The 20033-nt window shown below is 35.9% G+C and overlaps 1 protein-coding gene across 9 annotated transcripts in view; it reads right to left on the reverse strand.

Moving 5' to 3' along the window:
* CPEB3 (cytoplasmic polyadenylation element binding protein 3) overlaps window positions 1-20033 on the reverse strand; it is a 79490-nt gene that overhangs the window by 50244 nt on the left and 9213 nt on the right. For 7 of the 9 annotated variants that reach the window (XM_054276608.1, XM_054276607.1, XM_054276613.1 and 4 more), the window contains exon 3: window positions 990-1149. In XM_054276608.1, the coding sequence (XP_054132583.1) occupies window positions 990-1149 (160 nt within the window). The remainder of the gene's footprint in view (window positions 1-989; window positions 1150-20033) is intronic. The other 2 variants (XM_054276614.1, XM_054276609.1) reach the window with 1 other exon arrangement.

A 20033-nucleotide genomic window follows, 5' to 3' on the forward strand; every position in this document is an offset into this window, starting at 1 on the left:
AGAGGTAAAGAAGCCAGTTTGTTTGGCTTGTGAATAAAACCTGTACCCAGAAGATATGGCAAAAAAGGCACAGTATTTTTGACTAAGAAAAAATATTTTTACAATGGAGAGGAGAGTAAATGAGGCAGTCATGACATCAAAAAACATGTATATAGGCATTAGCATAGGAAGTGCTATACATCACTAGACTTCTTCCTTGTGTTCTGATTTAGTATTTGGGAATCATTTCTTGTTCAATACTTCCTTGGTATATGGCTTACAACTATCCTCAGTCTTACAAGTCAGCAAGAATGAATATCAGCAAGAATGTGCACCTATTTATAAACACAACCAGTGAAAGATAAAGACAAAGGAGGGTGCAGGTTGATCAGGAATTCAATGAAATGCTGCCACACCTTTTACTATACTATCAGCCAAGTATTGCAAATGGTTTCATCCCTAATGCCAACACCTGGTAGAACAAACAGTTTAATAGCATAAATAATGACAACTTTCCCAGCACTTAACAACAGCTAATATCTTTTGGCTTCCCCTAACAATTTGAAATCCAAATTAAGATAAATTTGTTTAAAAGAAACCTGAAATTAACTATAGAGAATAACCTTGATACACTGGTTGGTTTAGGACCAGTGCATCCTAGCTGATAATCCACACTTTAGTATAACCTTTTAAAAAGATGTTGAACACAACAATTGGACTCAAAGGAAATATTTTTGAAGTGACTGCAGCAAGAGATCTTGCTCTACAATTTGTTGATACAAAATCCCATGTTTCAGATATGCCAGTCAGATAATACTATGATTGTACAATTACAATAAATGGATAGACATTTCACCTTATCTTCCTAGTAGAGAAGTTTATCTTAAGATGGGAAAACAGAAATTTCACAAAACTGGAAACTCATTCATTAATAAAAAGTTTATAGAAATACTGAAAAGCTGATTTTTGTTTAAACACCAAGCAAGCATGGACATATGAATATTCCTAACCTGTAAAATGATTCCTCCACATTATATCAGCGAAACTCATTGGTGGGCCACTGGGAGGGTAGTGTTTACCTTTCAGAGGCTCATGATCAGTCCTTATCATATCCATTAAGGAATTTTCCAAAGAGTGCAAGTTAAAAGTGTCATAGGGCCTATTCCGGTCCTAGAAGAAACAAAAAAAAAGAGGAAGAAAAGACAAGTGTTATTGAAAAATTTAATTTTTTAACATAGGCTCGTTTCTTGTTATATAAATTCTAGCATCTAATTCTAGATTATAGAATTTGATAGAACTTTCTATAAGAAAAAAAATATAAATATGTCTGCAGTTTAAAATTATACCCTTCATTTTGCAACTGCTGTTTTCCCCAGTACAGCTATGCCAAGAGGCTTTTAAGTATTTCTAAAAATATACATACAAGCAACTGCTAATTCTAAATATTGTCATTTAAATAAGAACTTAGAAATAAAGCAGTATTAATGCTTACACAGGAGATGAAATTATTTCAGAGATATTTGGTTTACAGCTTCATCATCTGCTTCCTGTCACTGTGCTACCTTAATATCAGAGCAGAAGCAAGCAATGCTCAAGACACCAGCAGGCACCTTTGTGCCAGAAAGTACCAATTAATTCTTCCAATGTCTAACATTAACCTGATGGGTTTAAGGAAAGTACACTAGGTGCAAGAAAAAATAGAGGCAAGCTAGGATAATACTTCCACTGAAGGGCACTCAAAAACCTGAGCAAGGGCTGCTCTCTAATTGAACCTCCCATTTTTAATTCAGTAGTTCTGCTTCTGCTTTTGGTAAGTAAAAGGAAAAAAAAAAAGAAAAGAAAAACAAACCCCAGAATCAGTCTTCAGCAGGCCTACTAGAACAACCACTTGCAAAGTTCAGGAACAATTCCATGGAGGAAACAATTTACCAATGCCCATGTACCCAGAGTACTGTACACTATAAGACAACATAACAGAATGGCCCCTTATAGTCACCCAGTTGTAAAAAAATATTTGTTTGCCGACTCTCTTCACTACCATTAAAAAAAAGGGGGGTGTTGTATACTATATTATGCTACAGTTGATAAAAAGTGGTATAACATCCTACCCTGCAAACTGAAACCTTCCTTGTAATATGCTCCCACAAGTCCTGGAACAATATTTTTCACATGTTACTATAAGATATTCTTGCTTACAAAACTAGTATTTAAAATCCTCAGAGAAAAAGCAGTATCCATAGAAAAGGTAATAAAATTCTGTCTTAATAAATGCTATTTCTCTTGAACCATCTTGTTCTTAGGTTGTCTTTAAATGAAACTAAAAAAGAGAATACTTGCATAAATTCATAATTGTTTTAATATTCCTGTTCTGGAATTAAAATAAATACACATCATTAAAAGCTTGCTATTACAGAAAACTCTGAAATACAGATAATCTTACTGTCAAAAATCTCATGTTCCCACAGTGCCTACTCTAAACTGAAGACCCAATTTCCCTTATTCAGTGTGCTAATGTTGTATATTCTATAAGTGGACTACCATTATTGTCTATACACATTTATTTAATCTATTGAGCATTTCTGGCAGTCAAACATGATGTTCAAAGAATAATACTTGATTTCTGTTAGAAGCTATACTAAGTACTGAAGTTCAAATGAGCTCACTCATTTTCAATTCTCTTTGTTGATGATTCTTGTCTTCTACAGCTGCTTAGAATTCCATCATTTGTATACTGTATTTAAAAGAGTACTTGCTCCCCTATCCAAATGGAGCAATACACTGAAACATAAAATAAAATGTATGTATGTCCAGAAAATTCAAAGTAGATCCTAGGGTAAAAAACCCTCAAACCAAACAAAAACATCCAAAGTACTGAGGTTGGGTTTTTTTTTTTCCAAAAAGAAAACTTTATTTGGTTAAAACAACCCACTTCTTAGTAATATGCGCTAGTAGAGAAGAGTTTGTTTCATAATCACTTCCTTAAAAAAATGCAAGGGTAAATCAAAAAGAAAAAGCATTAACTTTGATGAAAAAAACAATTCTATTGATGCATTAGTAAATTGGTTAAGTAGGTTTTATATAATTCCTTTAAACGAAGAACTTTTGTTGGCTTTTTCTATCTGCCTCTTTTAGATATATGTAAGTGAAGAGGTCAGCTGCTTCAATACCCAACTACACCATCCTTTAGAAGAGAAAATATGAATGCAAAGATAGAACTTTTATCCTAAATAGAGGTAAGGAAGTATTTTTCAGTGAGATGTGTGCCCTGACCTGGTTTACTATACAGCCATAGCAGAGCTGAGCTGGCAAAACCAGCACTGGCAGGAGAGCTAAAGGGCAGGACTGCAGCTTTTGCCACAGTGGTAGTTTATTCCAGCTTCAAACATTCCTGAGATTACAGTCTTAGAGGTCAGAAGGCTTGAGTTCAGAAGAGGACACAGCCTACAAATTGAATTTTATTAGCCTTTATTAACATATGTATGTTATATTTTAACCATGCTGCTATAGTAGCAAATCCCTGGGAGGTACTGCTTTCTTCTGTAACCTGCCAAGGAGCTGTGCACAAGAGGGAAAAGGGAGAAAGAAATTGTAGCATGGCAGCAAGGCTATGCAGGGCAGGCTTGCTGGAATGCTGCATCTTCCTAACCTTTTCAGGGGCACACAAACCTGTAATATATTTTCAAGATTAAAACAGACCTACATTAAACACAGGAAGATCAATTTAATCAAAACCCTTCACCAGGCAATTATAACACTTCCCATTATAGCACTTGAGCAAGATAAATCTAGTAAAAGAAATTTTAGACACAACAGATTTTATGAGTGTGTTGTGGCAGTGCATAAGTATAACGTGTGCTGACTGCAGACTTTGCAGTGTGGGTGATAAAACACAAGTAGGGGCTAACATTCTAGCTCCTAAATAAAAGGGCTATTACCATTTTTCTCAGTAGCTTTCATTTCAGTAGCAACTCATTTGTACTCAGCAGATTTGAAAACTGTTTTCTAAATTCAGCAATTTCTTCCAAGATGACTGGTGCTTCTGCACACACACACACAATTATGTTTCCTCATTTCTCAGCATGAACAGGTTCTCCTGGTTTTGTGAGCTGATACTGTCCCAGCTCCTGGATTTGCCTTTTGCATTGTTTCCATAGGCCACCAATCTATTGCCAAACAATCCCAACAACATCAATTCATAAAAGTCCTCAGCAGCACATGAGGATTTTGCAAGAAAGTTCTGGGACTAGGAACATGAACTAAAATCAAAAGATATACAAAATACAGAGTGATAAAGCATAATAACTTGGTAAAGAAGTTTTAAAATCCAGCCAGTCTGGAAGATTTGCTGGGATATCTTCCTACAGAAGACAAAGCTCCTAAGACCTACTTAGATAAACTGCATTATGGATAAAAGAGAAATCTCCAGCTACCAGGCACTGCCTTTGGCTACACAATAATCATTAAGTCAGCAAAAGATTAAGTCCAGCCTGCCCATGTTGGATTGTATTTCTGCTGTGTGCAGACAGCAGCTCCTTCCTTGTTAGCTGCTGGTGTATATGGCAGCGTATTTCAGTTCTCAGAATTACCCAGACTTGAAAGAAAGAAAACCAGTTTAGTAATAACAGCTCTTAGAGAAGAGACGTATCCCATAACTTTAAATCCCGGCCCTTCATGGCTGTTATCTCTACATTCATCTATGCCATGCACTTCCTCAAAGTGGACATCAATAAAATGAGAAAACACAAATGCATATCAGGATCAGATTTTGAAGAATCACAAAGTGAAATGGACCTTTAGTTGGAGCTGGGTCTCAACTTTCTACCTCTAAATATCTTACTTGTAAGTCCGATAAAAAATGTCACATAACACAGTGTCTATAATATTTTACTTAAAAAAAAAAATCAAAACCAAAGAGTAAGTGCCAAAAATAACTGCAGAGTCAATGCACTAAAATAAAATGAGAAAATATACCAATGTGCATTTTATCTGAATCTTACACTTTGGTGCATATGTATTATGCTAGTCTTTAATTACACAGCCATGATAATTATTCACAAGTCTCCAGTCTCCCTCCAACACACATAATGAAAGAGCTCTGGGAGTGAATCAAAACAGTGCTTTGAAGAGGTCTGTTTATCTCTAGGACAGATGCCTGTGTCACTTACTCCAGGAGATGGCTGAGTTGTAATATGTGCATCACCAAATTCCAGGAAGGCAAAAGTAATTTTCAAAGTTATCTTATTTATGAAACAAATATTACTTAGCAGTACTGAAGTACTGACACATTTGTAACATTTGAAATAAAAAGAACTTTTTCCAATTTGTTGTACCCTGTAACATGGTAGGCTTTGCTCTGATCCCTTCAGACTCACATCAGGGGCATGTAAGGGCAGGGCATACCCAGCACTACTCCAGGTCCCTCCCAGTAGATACACAAACCATGTCTTTACTGCTGAGAGGGAAAGATAGAGAATGACAAAAAAAATATATAACTTCATCACAAATAACAATGTCAAGATCAAATCTATAGCTAGGACCATAACAGGTGAGAAGTGGATCTTAATACAGCCTGATTTCCTCATTACCTCTCAGCTTGAACAGCAGCCCAAAGTAATTGGAACTAATGAACTAAAAAAGCAAATGGCTGACCTATCCCATGGCAGAGACATTGACAATATGCATCTTGCTCCAAAACCTGATGCTGTATCATTTTCTTCTGACTCTGCAGAGGATTATGGCAGAAAAGACACTTGAGCATGAATCATTAAAGTACAGTTAAAAAGGGACAAGTTTTTACCCTAAGAATGCATGTCAGCAATCTCACTCATGGTGCCCAAGCCCAGCTATCATCCATAATCAGAATCCTTAACCATGAAACACAAGGTTGCATGTTTAAATCCTTGCTGGCATGGTCATCTACATCCATACCATAAAATACACATGGAGTTGAGAGACACCCCTCAGCTGCATATTTTTTGCTGTGCAAGCAACAAATCCTCAGGTATCTTGACCTTCCCAAAGACACATTTCCCTGGGTCTACATATTTCAGTTCACTGACTTCCTACTAAGCTTCCTATATTCTGAGCACTATCTCAGTTCCAGTAATTTATTTCAGTGCTCTTCATTTTCATGCTGCCCTAGATTTTTCAGCTTTCTGCACCAGTATGTGGCACAACACAACTCAACTCTGCTGAGCAACAAGATGGCTTCAACTCACAGGAATATTAACTGTTTCCAGAACACCACAACTCCAGTGAGGCTCCCAGGAGCCATCAGAGCCTGTGACACTACACGTAGTATTTTGATCAGAACAATGAGATCTAGGGAACAGCTAAAACTCTTATGGCTTAAACAACTTTCCTGTCAATGCAAACCTCTTCACAGGGGTCACTGCTGTGTTATTTTATTTATCCATAAACATGGATTTGGCTGGACAGGATTGCTAAGCATTGCTAACAACAGCTGAAGTCAATGGAAGCACAGCTTTGGATAAATACAGGGTAAAGTGCCAGCAGGGTAAAGTTTCCAACAGGGCTCACTCACTCTGTTCTAGCACCTGTAGCACAGGTAGTTACTAAGAACACAAGGAAAACAAGTTTGTCTTGTTTCAGTATCTCAATTCAAAATAGCAAAACCAACAACTGCAAAAAAAAAAAGAAAATTCTGAAGTTTAGCTTGGGACGTGCTCAACATGCCATGATGGTGCACATGAATGCTCACATCCAGCACGCTCGAAAGGCTCGCTGGGCAGTCCTTCACCCCTCACAGCTTCAGGTGGATGCCCAATCCCACTTGCATTCTCAGAGAAGTTTTAAAAGGTCCTTCAAAATATAGGAAATCTGACAATATGGTCACATGGTAAAGTAAAATTATCACTGTCCAAAAGAATTTTAAAAATTGTACATAGCAAGTGTTACTTCCTTTGCAGCTTGGTGCTGGAATGCTGCCAACAACATGACTGACAACCCAGATACACAGAACTAGAACAACCAGAAATTTCAGTAATTCCTCCTTATATTGAATTTAGTAAAAAATGAAATAAACCAAAACAAATTAGAAGACATAAAATGTAGCTAGGATGGAACAATACAGTAAATTTGTCTATGCCCATAGTGAGGTATAACTAACACCAAGTCTTAATGGAATTTTATTTGAATTCCACTTTCTTTTTTACCTTTCCAGTTAATTTTTAAGGTGGATTTATTGTGTTCCTTTACTGGAACAAATTGGGGAATGTTTTCTTATGTTCTTGTTACTCTTGGAGTGTGCACAGAACACATCAACTTCTTATACATTTGTCGTTCTTCAAGATTAGCAACTGCAGCACATTTTATTTTCATAGGTGTTCAGAAGTTCACTGGGCAAAAGGTAAATTTTTTAAAGCCTATTTAGAAGGCTTCTAAGAAAAATAAGGAAGACTAATACACATATAAAATGATATCTTACTGTATAAAAATGATGGAAACATTTCTATGTAATCTGAAAAATAATATTTCAAAACTCTAGTTAGTTAGTCATCTTTTGTGTGTCATATAAACTTTTATAGTTAACATGCAAGAACTCGGACTGAATCCAAAAGCCTTGAAAACCTGACCTACTCAAGCAATTTTTCCAGAAAGAAAGGTAAAGTTGTATTCAAACTTTAACAGCCTATAAATTCTGAGTTCTAAAATCTTCTAGTGAAATGTTTGTAATTTAAATTTTCAGATTAACTAAAAAGCACAGAAATATGAAGAGATACAATCACAATCAGCATTATACAGAATTACAAAAACAAATGAAATTATATTATTTGGTTCAAATACCCCTTTACTTTGCAGTTGAGATTCCCTTTTTGCACACCCCTAATGTAAATGTTCAAAATATATAGAAGAAAGTTCAGTCTTTATAGCTATCACACTCACTAAACTTGACTATCCTGTCAAGTTCCTGAATATTCAATATTTGCTAGCAAAGTGGAGGAAGAAAGTAATTCAATTTACAGTGCATTTTCCTAAAAACAGCTGATAACTTAGTTCTTCTTCTAGTACACATTTTTATAATATGCCAAGCATACTCTACATGATTACTACTGTTATTTCTGCATTCAAGGGCAGTCAAGCACCAAGTGTCAAATGCTCCAATGGGGAACACCATCTTTTATCTTGCTTCCATCTTTGCAAACAGAAATATGATCATATAAAAATTAATATTTCAAGCATCATCTTTTGCCATGAAAACAATTGAACAACATATTTTAAAAACACAAACAAAATCCCCACAACAACAAATAAAAAAAAATCAGAAGAATCAACAAAACATCTATTCTTTTTACAGCCATTACACTGCTGTAGGGAATGATCTGCAGACAGTACAACTGACTGAACACTCAGTGACAGGATCTATGTTTAGTCATATTTTGTTCAATGTGATGCTTTAGATAAAAATCTGCTCATCAGTCCTGCTGCTGAATGCATCTCAAAAAGCTGATGTATCCACTTTCTATTGTAGTGACTGATTCCAGTAACAAACAGTTCTAACACTTGTAAAATATAGGATTAAAGTAGTTACACCCAAGATGACCATCAATTCACAAAAACAAGCAAGTGGAAAAAAAAGATGTCAGCAGCAGAATTTACAAGCCCATTCATTATACCCTTCAGCTATTAGAATGACATAATTTAACTGGTTCATTGGCCTGCTGTGCAAGAGTTCAGCACTGATAAGTCACCTTTGGGTTTCTACCTCTCTGCTCAGTAGAATGTTGCCTGTGTCCCATTGCAAGGAAAAAGTAACATTGACCTAAGAAATCCTTGCCAGACAAATCAGCACAAGTGCAAACCTCAAATCACAAAATGAAAGCACTGCAGAGATGCAATGGAGGAGGGAGTACTGGGGAGGCTACAGCTCAATAATCCCACTTTGCAGGCTGGATCACAGAATGTAAAACAGAAGAGACATGTTGTATAAGGAAGCTGTTGTCTCAAAGATGTACAGTCTGTCTGTGGTATGAGAGCATAATGAGACAAAATGGGAGACAGAAAAGAACACAAGCAATCACTGTCAAACAGATCTCTGAGCACCACTGCCCAGTGGCTTCATTTGCTATGGCCACCAAGCAAAGGAGACTCAAGGATTTCTCTGAAACTGGTTTTGTCTACAGTTACTGATCATCAGTGACAAGGAATATATTGGTAAGAGGGGAAAAAAAAGTGTCACTGAAATGTTTAAGCATGCTGACAAATAAAATATTGTCTCTCACCCTAAATCATAGTGCTTTTAAGAAAAATGTGACTAACATAACATCTAACTGGCACATTCCATGTCACACTCCTGTTCCATTTCTGTTGTGCTCAGGAAATAGTGCCTCCTAACAAAAATCTTGCAGGTGTCAGAACTCCAGTAGCTATTTCAACAAAAGAGAGATACCACATTTCATCTGCTCACACAGGACAATATCCTCTCCTACCTAAAGGTCTGGAGAACTTAGAGAGGACAGTCATGTTCCATTTGAGAAGAGGAAATGGTACCCTGGGGATTGTTGTTCCTGAGGCCTGGGGGGCACTGGGCTATTCACCAATATTTACTCACAGGCCTAAAGCAGGCCAGAAACACTGGCAATGAAAAACAGCTCCCAGAGAAGAGAAACAGGTGATGTCACTTTGCATCCAGCAGGATTTAAAGAAAGAATTTAACCTATTAGTTGCAATAATGCTTTTAATTACTAATTACTTACCAATTACTTATGTGAACTACCCAAATCCTAACTTTATACCATTATATAGCATGACTAATATGCATGATAATTGTGGCACACAACAACCCACTCTGCCACATTCTTCCTAAGGGGATTGAGAATATTCAGGTAGCAACTCCTGCCCATCCTAGGACTTTATCAAGGACATAATCAATCACAGAATCCCAAAGTGCCTCAGACACCTTCATGTAAAGGAAATAGAACTACAGGCTTTCTCAAGCTGTGCACCTACTTCTAAACATGAGTTGAAGACTCCTGTATAGCCAGTGAGATACCAGGCAAACCTTTTCCTGAAGTGTCATTATGTCAGAAACTCTAATTAAAAAATATTTGCTATTACATATTTGATTGTCAGCAAAATTACCAAAGGCTGCATATAGGCAACTGAACAGGCAGGAAAAAGCACACAGCAGCAATCCAAAAACCACTTGTAACATCAAGCTGCACTTAGAGGAAGGAAGGACAAAAGCAGAGCAAAACAAAATCCCAGTCCAAGATTATGTTTTAATTAGAAGCAACTCTTCAAATCAACTGTATGCAAGCAATTCCAATTCAGATTAAATTTTTATTTATAAAATATTTTTTTCCAGTGGCAAGTACTGAATCATCCCACATATGAAAAAAAACTTCAATTTAATAACAATTTCAGAATAAATTTATTAATTATATTACCTTCATAGGATAATTTATTAAAATAGTAACTGAATCATGCTATGCATACTTCCATCTTTTATTGCCTAAGGGGCTTAAAGGCATAGAGGATATGAGGAAAAGAATAACTAATATAAAATGCCTGAACACTTACATTAAAATTCTTTAAAATAACGAGAATAAAAAATTCTTCCCCTTAGATAAGAAGAGGCCATGATTGTGTTGTCAGGTAGGTGTTATGCATTCAAATTACTGCTGCACATTTGGATTTAATTAAAATAATTCGGAAATCACTTACAAGACACAAGTACAAGTGTGAACAGCCAATTAACCAAAAGGAAACCTTCTTTATGCAGAAATTGAAAACCATATTCATAAGAGCAGGAAAAGCACTTTCCTTTTACATCATAAGAGCTATACTGATTAGCACATGGCAAATTTAGTAAAGATTGCTACAGACAGGAAAAATGTCTTGAGATAAAAGCCTATTTGATTTGCAACAGAATTCTCTTTTTGTTTTGCACAGAGTAATAAAAACTGACAGGCACCTTAAGAAAATATTGCTACAAGGAAAGAACCAGGATGTTCAGCCACTTACACATATTCAGGGAAACTGTAAAAAGGTCAGCATGAATACCATGGACAACAAATGTCTAGAAAAAGTCTAGGAAGACTGAAAAAATAAAATTAAAAACACCAGAAGTCAGGAGAAAATAATGTAGCCTCCATAACTGCTGTTCACATTGATAGAGGAAAATCAGGCAAACAAGGGTAAACACAGAAGACAGATAAATAGCAAGAGAAAGCAATATCACCTATCCAACTCAGTACCTGATGAGGAGCATGGCAACATTGTAATCAAAAGGAGCCAGAGTCAGTAAGGCCGTCAGTGGAAGCACTAAAGCTAGTCCAACTCACAATGTCAGCACTGTGTATATCTGACCAGCAAAATAAAAATCAAAGAACTGCAACAACTGAAGCAGGATATGAAACTATAGATGACAAACACTGTTTCCAGTTTTTATGACTGAAATTCAAGGATTTTGTCACTTACAAAGCACAGTACAGAAATAATGTAGCATTATGCATTATTGACACAATACCCTGGAAAAGGTGGTTCCTGCTTCTTGAAAGAGTAGGACATGGCTGATCTAACAAGGACTTCCACAGAGCATTTCACATGCTGCTACAGGCAAAGTGACCACACACATGGAAACAAAAAAGTAACCTGTGCAATTGAGGTAAGAAAGAAAATGGCAAAACGGGAAAGAACTGCTAGTGCTCAAGAGAGTCTGCTAAAGAAGTATAAATAATGCAGTTTCTCAAGGGTAAATCTTGAGACCAGTTTCTTTGAGATCACTTGAGATACTTGAAATGAGTAATATTGGTTATTAAAGTAGAAACATAATAATAATATTTACAAGACTTCATCAACCCAGAAGGGAGAAGCTCATCATACAAAAAGAGCTGAAGAATTGCAGCAAAGCAGACTGATACTTAATAGCACTAACTACAAGGTCATGACCTCAAGAACTCAATCTTCACCATCAAGTAGGACCTCATCAATCAGTAACAGTGACACAGAAAACAGAAATACAGGAGTTTTTTAGTTGATTTCTGGACAATTATAAATCACATATATAAATGTTATATGTGAAAAGGTAAACAAAATTGTAGGTTGTATGAAAAACGATGCATTTCATATGATTGCCTTTTGAATCAGTGCATGCCTGTATTCATAAAAAAAGTTATTTTCATAGTGGTTGTCCTTTCAAATAAATTCTCCTTGCTCTACATGTCCAGTGGAGCCAAGGACTGAGCTATATTTTGAGACATTCACCAGTTCATGTTTATATTTGAACAAAGCTACTGTGCAAGCAAAATTATTTGCAAGAAAACTTTGCAGTTCCTATACAAAAGTGAAGCCTTTAAAAAAACCTGTAAAATTAACTACAATCCATTTTCAAGTGGTTTTGAATGGCATGCACAACAGCAGGTACTTCTCCCTTGCCTAGAAAGAAAAAGATGTTATGTAAGTAATCTACTACTTTGTAAAACCATGTCAGAAGAGTGTGTTTCTGTTTAGACAAGGGAGGTGAGACTGTCGGCAGAAACTTGCATCAAAACATCACCTGTAAAATCTGCTGAGAATTATGGCTGATTTTTTTACTCAGAAGTCACAGGTACAGCTTCACTTACTAGCAACCAAAAGCAGCAGGAGCCACCCACCTGAGGACCACTAAATGTTCAATCTGGTCCAACCTTTTCAAGATTTTATTTGCAGAAAATCTCACCCGCAGAAAGTGCATGGGCATATGGTCATGTTGCATTGCCGTATTTGAAAATGCCACAGCTCCCCTCCATTCTGTACTATAAAAGTCCTACTTTTTCTTCTTCCTGACTTTTGTTTTCTCTACTCTCTTGTTCTTTCTTGGTCTTCCTGCCACACAGTCAGCTGCTACCTCAGGCTTTGTGAGTTTTAAGAAAAACCCTTTCAGTTACTGTCAGAGGTCTCACTGTTCTCAATTTTTTTTCTATTGTCACAGAAAGAAACAATACAATCCTGGAGAGAATACATGAGCAAGAGAATTCTTCAGTGAGGTGAAATAATTAGGTCAGACTGTTGTGGGCATCATGATTCAAAACTAGAAGTTATCTTTATAAGTAGTTAAAAAAAATTTCAAACCCACAAAGAGTGCTATAAACATTTTACACACTTGGTTATTACACACCTTAACATTTGCTAAGCACATCAATGGATGACATTAGATTTGCTTATAAGCCATCTGTTAACATGCTAACAATCAGTTAATACATAAATAATTTGTTAACCCTTTACACATGTTAAGGTCATGCAGTAAATGGAAGTAACATTAGCTACCTCCATGTTAATTCATTAATGCTTTAAACTCATCTCTTTCACAAAGCAAGATACTTCAGCAGAATGAAGCAGCAACTTTCAACAAGGAATTAGGAAATTTTAATTTAATCCAAAACAATATTTAACCACTCAAGTGTTTTAAAACAAAATGTTTGCTCTATTTATTTCAGCAATTTTGAGAAGAAGCTACAATTCCAAAGACTTTCTTTAGGAAATTAGTCTTACTTGCAAAAAAGAGCCTCAGTCAGAGAATAAAACCCAGAGAGCTTTGGTGGGTGAATTTCTTTGTTGTCTGACATTTCTCATTAAATGATCAGCTTTAAGTTGCCTACAGTGTTGCCAAAAATAACTTTTTAGGATGAATCTTTTTAAGCTGAGCACCTTCACAACTATTCTACATCAGAAAGGTGAATTTCACAAAAAAATCCATTTATGGCTATGACATAAAACAAAATCATATATAAAAAGTCCATGAAAAAGCCATAATGAATGCTTTTCTCATTTACGTCAGAAGTGGTTCTTTGTCAATCTGTGTGAAAATCCATCCCAAGTCATCCATTTTCAAAGCTCAGTTTGCGCATGGGGAAAGAAAATCCATTCTGCATGTTCAGACTAAGTTATCACTTGGTTAAAATGTCTAAATTTCAAGAATTCAGAACTTCTAGCCAGTATTTCTGAAAATTCCATTCTCCTTGAATTTGATTAAACCTACTTTTAAAACCCCTCATGCTATTAATTTTGCACAGGACTAAGTGAACACACCTACAGGGATTTATTGGGCTTTCCTCTGTAACCTGAAGCTTTGACCCTGAAAGTGGAATAGGGGAGGCCAACTTAAATGAGAAGCCTCATTGAAAAAAAGAATCAAAATTCAGGAGTAGGAAGAAATAGATGTTTGAAAGCAGCTGAACAATTCAAGGGTGGATAAAACAAAGAAAATGGGCCATGCCCACTGAAACCTATTGACAGTGCTCTGTACACATAATTTTCATTAACTTCGTTAAATCAAGAACAAAGAACTATAGAGTTGATCAAAAGCTTCTTAACTTGGGTGATGAATCATGTGAAGTTTATCATTCTAACATGCAACAGAATCTGTGTTTTGCTTAAGTAGTATATTTAGACTCCAGGAATTTAAAAGAAAACTGTTGCAAATTCTCACAAACAGAAAAAAAATCATTAGGAAGAGCAGGAGTAATTCTCCAGAATCTTGAATATGCACAGAGAAAAACATACACAGTTGAAGGAAAAGTTGGTATCAAAGCAATTAAATATTTTGCTTCTTTTCTCTGCCCTGATGAAAAATTCTTAATTCCTGAGTATTTGCTATGTAGCGTGAACTGAATATTTTCACAGGAACCAATTTGTTGTCTTCAATTTTTCATGCCTAACTTGAGATTCACACAAACAGCAAACTTAAGAGACTGCAGTGGATGTTCTGTGTTCAAAGACCTATTTTCTAAATATTTCAGAAAAAAACTATGATTTTTTTAGTCTTCTCAGATTGAGCATTGAGAAGAAAATGAATTTCCCAAACTCTGTGCACCTTATTTACCTCTGCAGAATGGACTTCACATCATGCCTTCTAACACTCTTGAGACAAAGCAGATCAGTATCTACCCTGACTGGCACAGTGCTTCTCTCCTAGAAGATCTTAGAAAAATTGACAACTCTATCTCTGGAATGAGCTTGAGAAACATGCAATAAAGGGACAAAGCCACTTTTCCACAACAAGGAGGAAAAGGAAGACATCAATTAATTGTGATTTACAAATCTACTCATAGCTTGTAGGAAAAGGCAGAATCATATAACTGAAACTTAAGGAAATGAAAATGTTGACCAAGTCTGAACAAACACAAGCAAAGTTTCTGTGACTTTTCACAACATGCATTTTTTAAATCCTAAAATTTACACAGAATAATAAAATAATTGCACAAATGAAGATCTAATTCAATGAACAAAAATTTTACATTCTTCTAACTACTGAGACAACTGCTTAGTACTAGCATGTGCAGCGTTCTAACAACTGCTTAAAAGCAATCTTTTTGTGAAACATGGAAAAATTGGATTTAAAAAAATCATGAAACAAAACACGGCAGTGCTACCTAAATTTAGGTACAGAACATATAAGATCTCACAATAGCCAAAAAACTGTGAAGTCTAGAATAGAAGCAAAATTCAGATATGTTCTGTTTAATGTAAGATCACTTTTGAACTTTAAACTAAGCAGTGCTGTATTTTAGCTTCCCCTTAGTATAGGTCTGCTAGAAATTACTCTTGAGTGACCTTCATGAAAGGAGAGCTATTTTACCAACTGCTAACAAATGGAAATATTCATCATTCACTCAGCAAACTCTTTTTTTCCTTGAAGAACCACTGGAACCTGAAAACACTACTTTTCCAGGTCTCTCTTCCTCTTACATTCCATTCACAAAAGCAGTCTAGGCAAATAGATGAAAACTGGGAGAGATGATCCAAGAGGGGAAATTGCAATATTAACTCCATGCTCTTCTCCTTCCCTTCTACTGTTCCTCTCAAAGACAGATAAATCCTCTATCAAATTTTTAAGACAGAATTGTTGATTCACTGTTTGATATTAATACTTTTAATGTTTTTAAGGAAGTCCTGTCTGTGTACAGAGCTGATGAGAACATCAGCTGCCTACTGAACTCAGACCTTGCTCTACCTTCACTAACTCTGACAGATTAACCATGATTGATTACTTAAAAATCAAAATTCTGATCAATAAGCAATTAGTGCTCAATCATCATACTTTGAATATAAAAGTCATGTGCTTTTTTTTGTACCATTACTATGTTTTAGTTAATTTGAACATGCAGACATTTACCATGCCAAGAAGCTAGAGCCCAGAATGAAATTTAGACTAAAGAAATATAGTGTTTTAAAAATTAATCTTTAAATAGACTTATTACATAGTTGCATTCAACTATTTCTCACTGAAAAAACCCTCCAGATTTAAAAGAGGTTTTTAAAATTAGTCACCAGAGTGTATCAGTCAGTAAAACTTCTTTACTCATAAACACAGAACATTAATTGTTAAACTCATGAATGATCCAATATTTGAACTCTACATTTATACAGATATATGCACTTATATTTAAACACAAACTCATTGCATGCTAGAATTGGCATTTTGTTTAAGCATGAAATATTGAAAATTCCTAAATTTAGCTTATAATTTTATCTGGTCCAGACTAATTCCAATTGAAAACAATGAAGAAAAAACACCAAAACACTTGCCCAAAAATCCTCTCTCAGTCTCCCTGCAAAAGATAGCATGTTAAAACTATCTTTATACACAATAAACACCACCTTTTTTATTTCTGCTAGAGAAATATTTATCAGTAAAGCTGCCAAGAATGGTTTGATGCACGCCAGAATCTTCAGAGCACAAACTGCAATGCATTTTTTTTCTAAAGAACATTACTTGGAAAACAGCAAAACTCAGCACAGTTTCTGGAAAATTGTTACAGTGTTGCTATAATTAAAAATCCACAAGGTAGACATACTTAATTAGAATACCGGTGTGCAAACATTTAATTCCTTCTCCATCTTCCCTGCAAAGAGAATTTCTTATCCTTGCCTCCAAGGGTCTATTTCAGGCACTATCAATCCTCCTAACCCCACAAGCTGTGTCCCAATATCTTCACATGGCCAAAAGCCAAAAGAAATACATCATTTATCTGAGAGAAGAGAGGGGTGAGAGAAGCAGGAGATGCCAAGAGTTCTGCACAAGCCCCAGCACTCTGCTGGAAAAGGGAGCCGAGCCAGTGCCGGGGAGCGGCGGCCCAGGGACAATCAGTTAATGCCAGCCCCAGATGCCAGAGCTGAGGATCACCTCACACAACAGCAACCACCACTGCCTGCCACACCACAGCCAGAGACCCTCCCCTGAACCACTCAGAAGCCAAAAAATATTCTGGAGAACAAACTGGCCATGTGTTTGTATTTCCTCTCTGGCCTAGTTCCACACCTGTTCCCATGATCTCGTCTCCAACTCTTACTTGCTATGTTACATTTCATTCCAGACTGATCACTTTTTTACCTTTCAACTAGCAGCTTTATATCTCCATTTTTAAAATACATACATTGCAATTGATTTTTCCCAGGAAGTGTATGAATGTAGTCTCCCTCAAAGTATTTTTAGTGACCTTTCCACACCAATCACAAGGCAAACACCAGAGTTCCTACCAAGTCGTATTTAAATCTTCTGATATGTTCTGCAGCACAACTCCTTGGGACAGACACCAACTGGTTTTGACATACAAGATATACAAGATGCATTAGAGAATTACTCAAAGTAAGGGATGAAAATATATAGCATTTTGCTTTATATACATGTCTTAAGAGAAATATTTTCAAATTGAACATTTTTTCCTAGAACAAGATATATCAATAGCTGAGTATCAACTATTTTCAAATATTATAGACTCAGAACACAATCTCAGTTACAGATCTTTTCTGGTCAAAATTTGTGATGACTGCAAAGACCTGAACTACAAAATGGCCCTCCCTGATGTGAAACAGTGAACATATTAATAGTTTTCTTATTTCTTAGAAAGCCTAATAATCTTAACATAAGATAACAGGTTAACACAAAGAACTTGCTAATGTGCATAAGTGTGTTGCTAGGAAGTTTACTGGAAGGTATTTCTAAAGTTGCTCAAAACCACACAGCTATGGAGGGTGGCAGATGTAAACGGATAAACCTGCCAGAACTACTTGATAGTGCTGACAAGCAGAACTTACTGTGTCAACATATTGCCCAATTTAGGAGTGGGGGAGAAAAAGAAAAAAGACAACCAGAACCTTGGCAGCAAATATTAAACTCTTAATTTGAATTTCATTTTTATCAGTGCAACTGAACAGTCGCCTCCTACCAACACTATCGTTTCAAGATGTCTTTGGCATTTCGTTAAGTACAGCAGCAATCAACAGTAACCCAGACTACAATTTTTAATAAGCAAAATTCAGCAGCTTGTATTAAAGAAAAAAAAAAGGAGCCTAATAGGGAAAAAAAAATACAAGTGTTCTGAGTCTCTGAAATCAGACTGTAATACCAGCTGGTGCTTAGAATAGCCTACGCATTTGCTTTCAGTTGAACATGAAAATACCAGGTTAAATCCACAGAGAAGAAAACAAGTTTCCAATTTACATATTGGCTAATACTTTAGCTTTTTTGAAACCTTAATTTCAAAATCAAAAGAACTTTTCTTTAAAAGCAGTTAGCTATTTTTTCCTTGTGATGAGTAAATATCTGCCAGTTCAATTTGTGACAATTTACAGTCACAATAATAAAGTTCTGTATTCATTAAAGATGTATCTCACTAACCAAACCACAGAAATAAGACCATTTATTGTTGTTTTCACTACTAATTGAAATATACCAAGATTTGTAATGTCTTACATGTAGACAATTCAAAATACTTGTAAATTGAAACACATTTCTCACTCCTAAAAAAATGACTGGGAGCTATTAGCTTTTATGGTGCTGTGCTCTGTGCAACACAGTATTTACAGCAGGCATATTGTGTCTAAAGTGTAATCTTCCTCCAGCCTTCAGTGCTTCAGAGACATTAACCAGCAGCTCACCAGAAGCCACCCCACCTTCATTTAGGGCAGCCAATAAAAAAATTGCAACTCTCCCTTTAAACAGAATGAAGCAGCAAAATGAAATTTCAGGGCTGACTGTAAGATGTCCTCTTTGAATAGGTTTGGAAAGTGAATATATTTTACTTCAACAGTCTCCTAAAATAATGGGGGTGGGGATGCATTTGTTTGATTTCTTTTATTCACTGTGTTTCTAAAACTAAAGTGTCGGTCTAAATGCTATTCTTAACAAACTGATAAGTTAAAGATGTTTGAGAGTTCATATTTCTTGAGAAAACAACTACCTAAAGAGCAAGCCTATATGAATGATTTAACTGTATTTCAAAACAGAAAATTTTGACTTGTCGGACACCAAAACAGCTAACCTAGAAAAGGTCTGAGATTCACTTCACCTAGTAGAGATATAACTGCAAGTGCAAGCTCTGCTTTTTTTCAACTTAAAATGGATTTCACACCATGACAGGTTTCATTCTGCATTAAAATTGCAAATCTTCCATTTGGCCCAGTTTCAGCTGCAATTGATCTGCTTTGTCGTCATAGATTTAAAAAAAAAACAGTGAAGGGCACTGCAGCTTTAAATATTTCAGAGCTATGTAGCTAGTAAATAGACTCCATTGCAATATGGCTCTGAAGGTCGTGTCCTATTGTCTCTTTTCTCTGCAAATATTCTGAACAGCATAAAATGGTTTATTTTATACAATACTTTCCTGCCATTTCTAAATCATGTCAATTGTATCAGGCATTTCCTTACGGGAAAGGACAGATACGCCACTCTTTCCACACACACCCACGCTGCTCCGAGATGTATTCAAAACGTCCACTGTGAATCTAACAGCAGGGTGGACGTGTTGGATGTACACAGGTTTTCATATGGATGCCTTATGTGAGCAGGCTCCCTGTTAAATCCCACCACAACATAAGGACAATTAGTTATTGCAATGGTGATAAAATAATTAACTGAATTTCAGGTCAAGAAACATCTTTGGTTAAAATTAACAGCCCAGTTAGAAAACTGAACCAGCAATTTCAACATCTCAGCTTTCTCACATATGGGAGAATAGGAAAAAAAAAAATTCTAACACAGCACCAAGGGAACATAGTCTGCCGAACCTGTTTTTCATGAAGGCTACTACCTTTCAGATGCTAAAAAAAGA

This window comes from Melozone crissalis, unplaced genomic scaffold, assembly GCF_028551555.1.
Source record: "Melozone crissalis strain CALT ecotype California unplaced genomic scaffold, PUWL_Pcris_2 ptg000019l_1, whole genome shotgun sequence".
NCBI classification, from domain to species: Eukaryota; Metazoa; Chordata; class Aves; order Passeriformes; family Passerellidae; genus Melozone; species Melozone crissalis.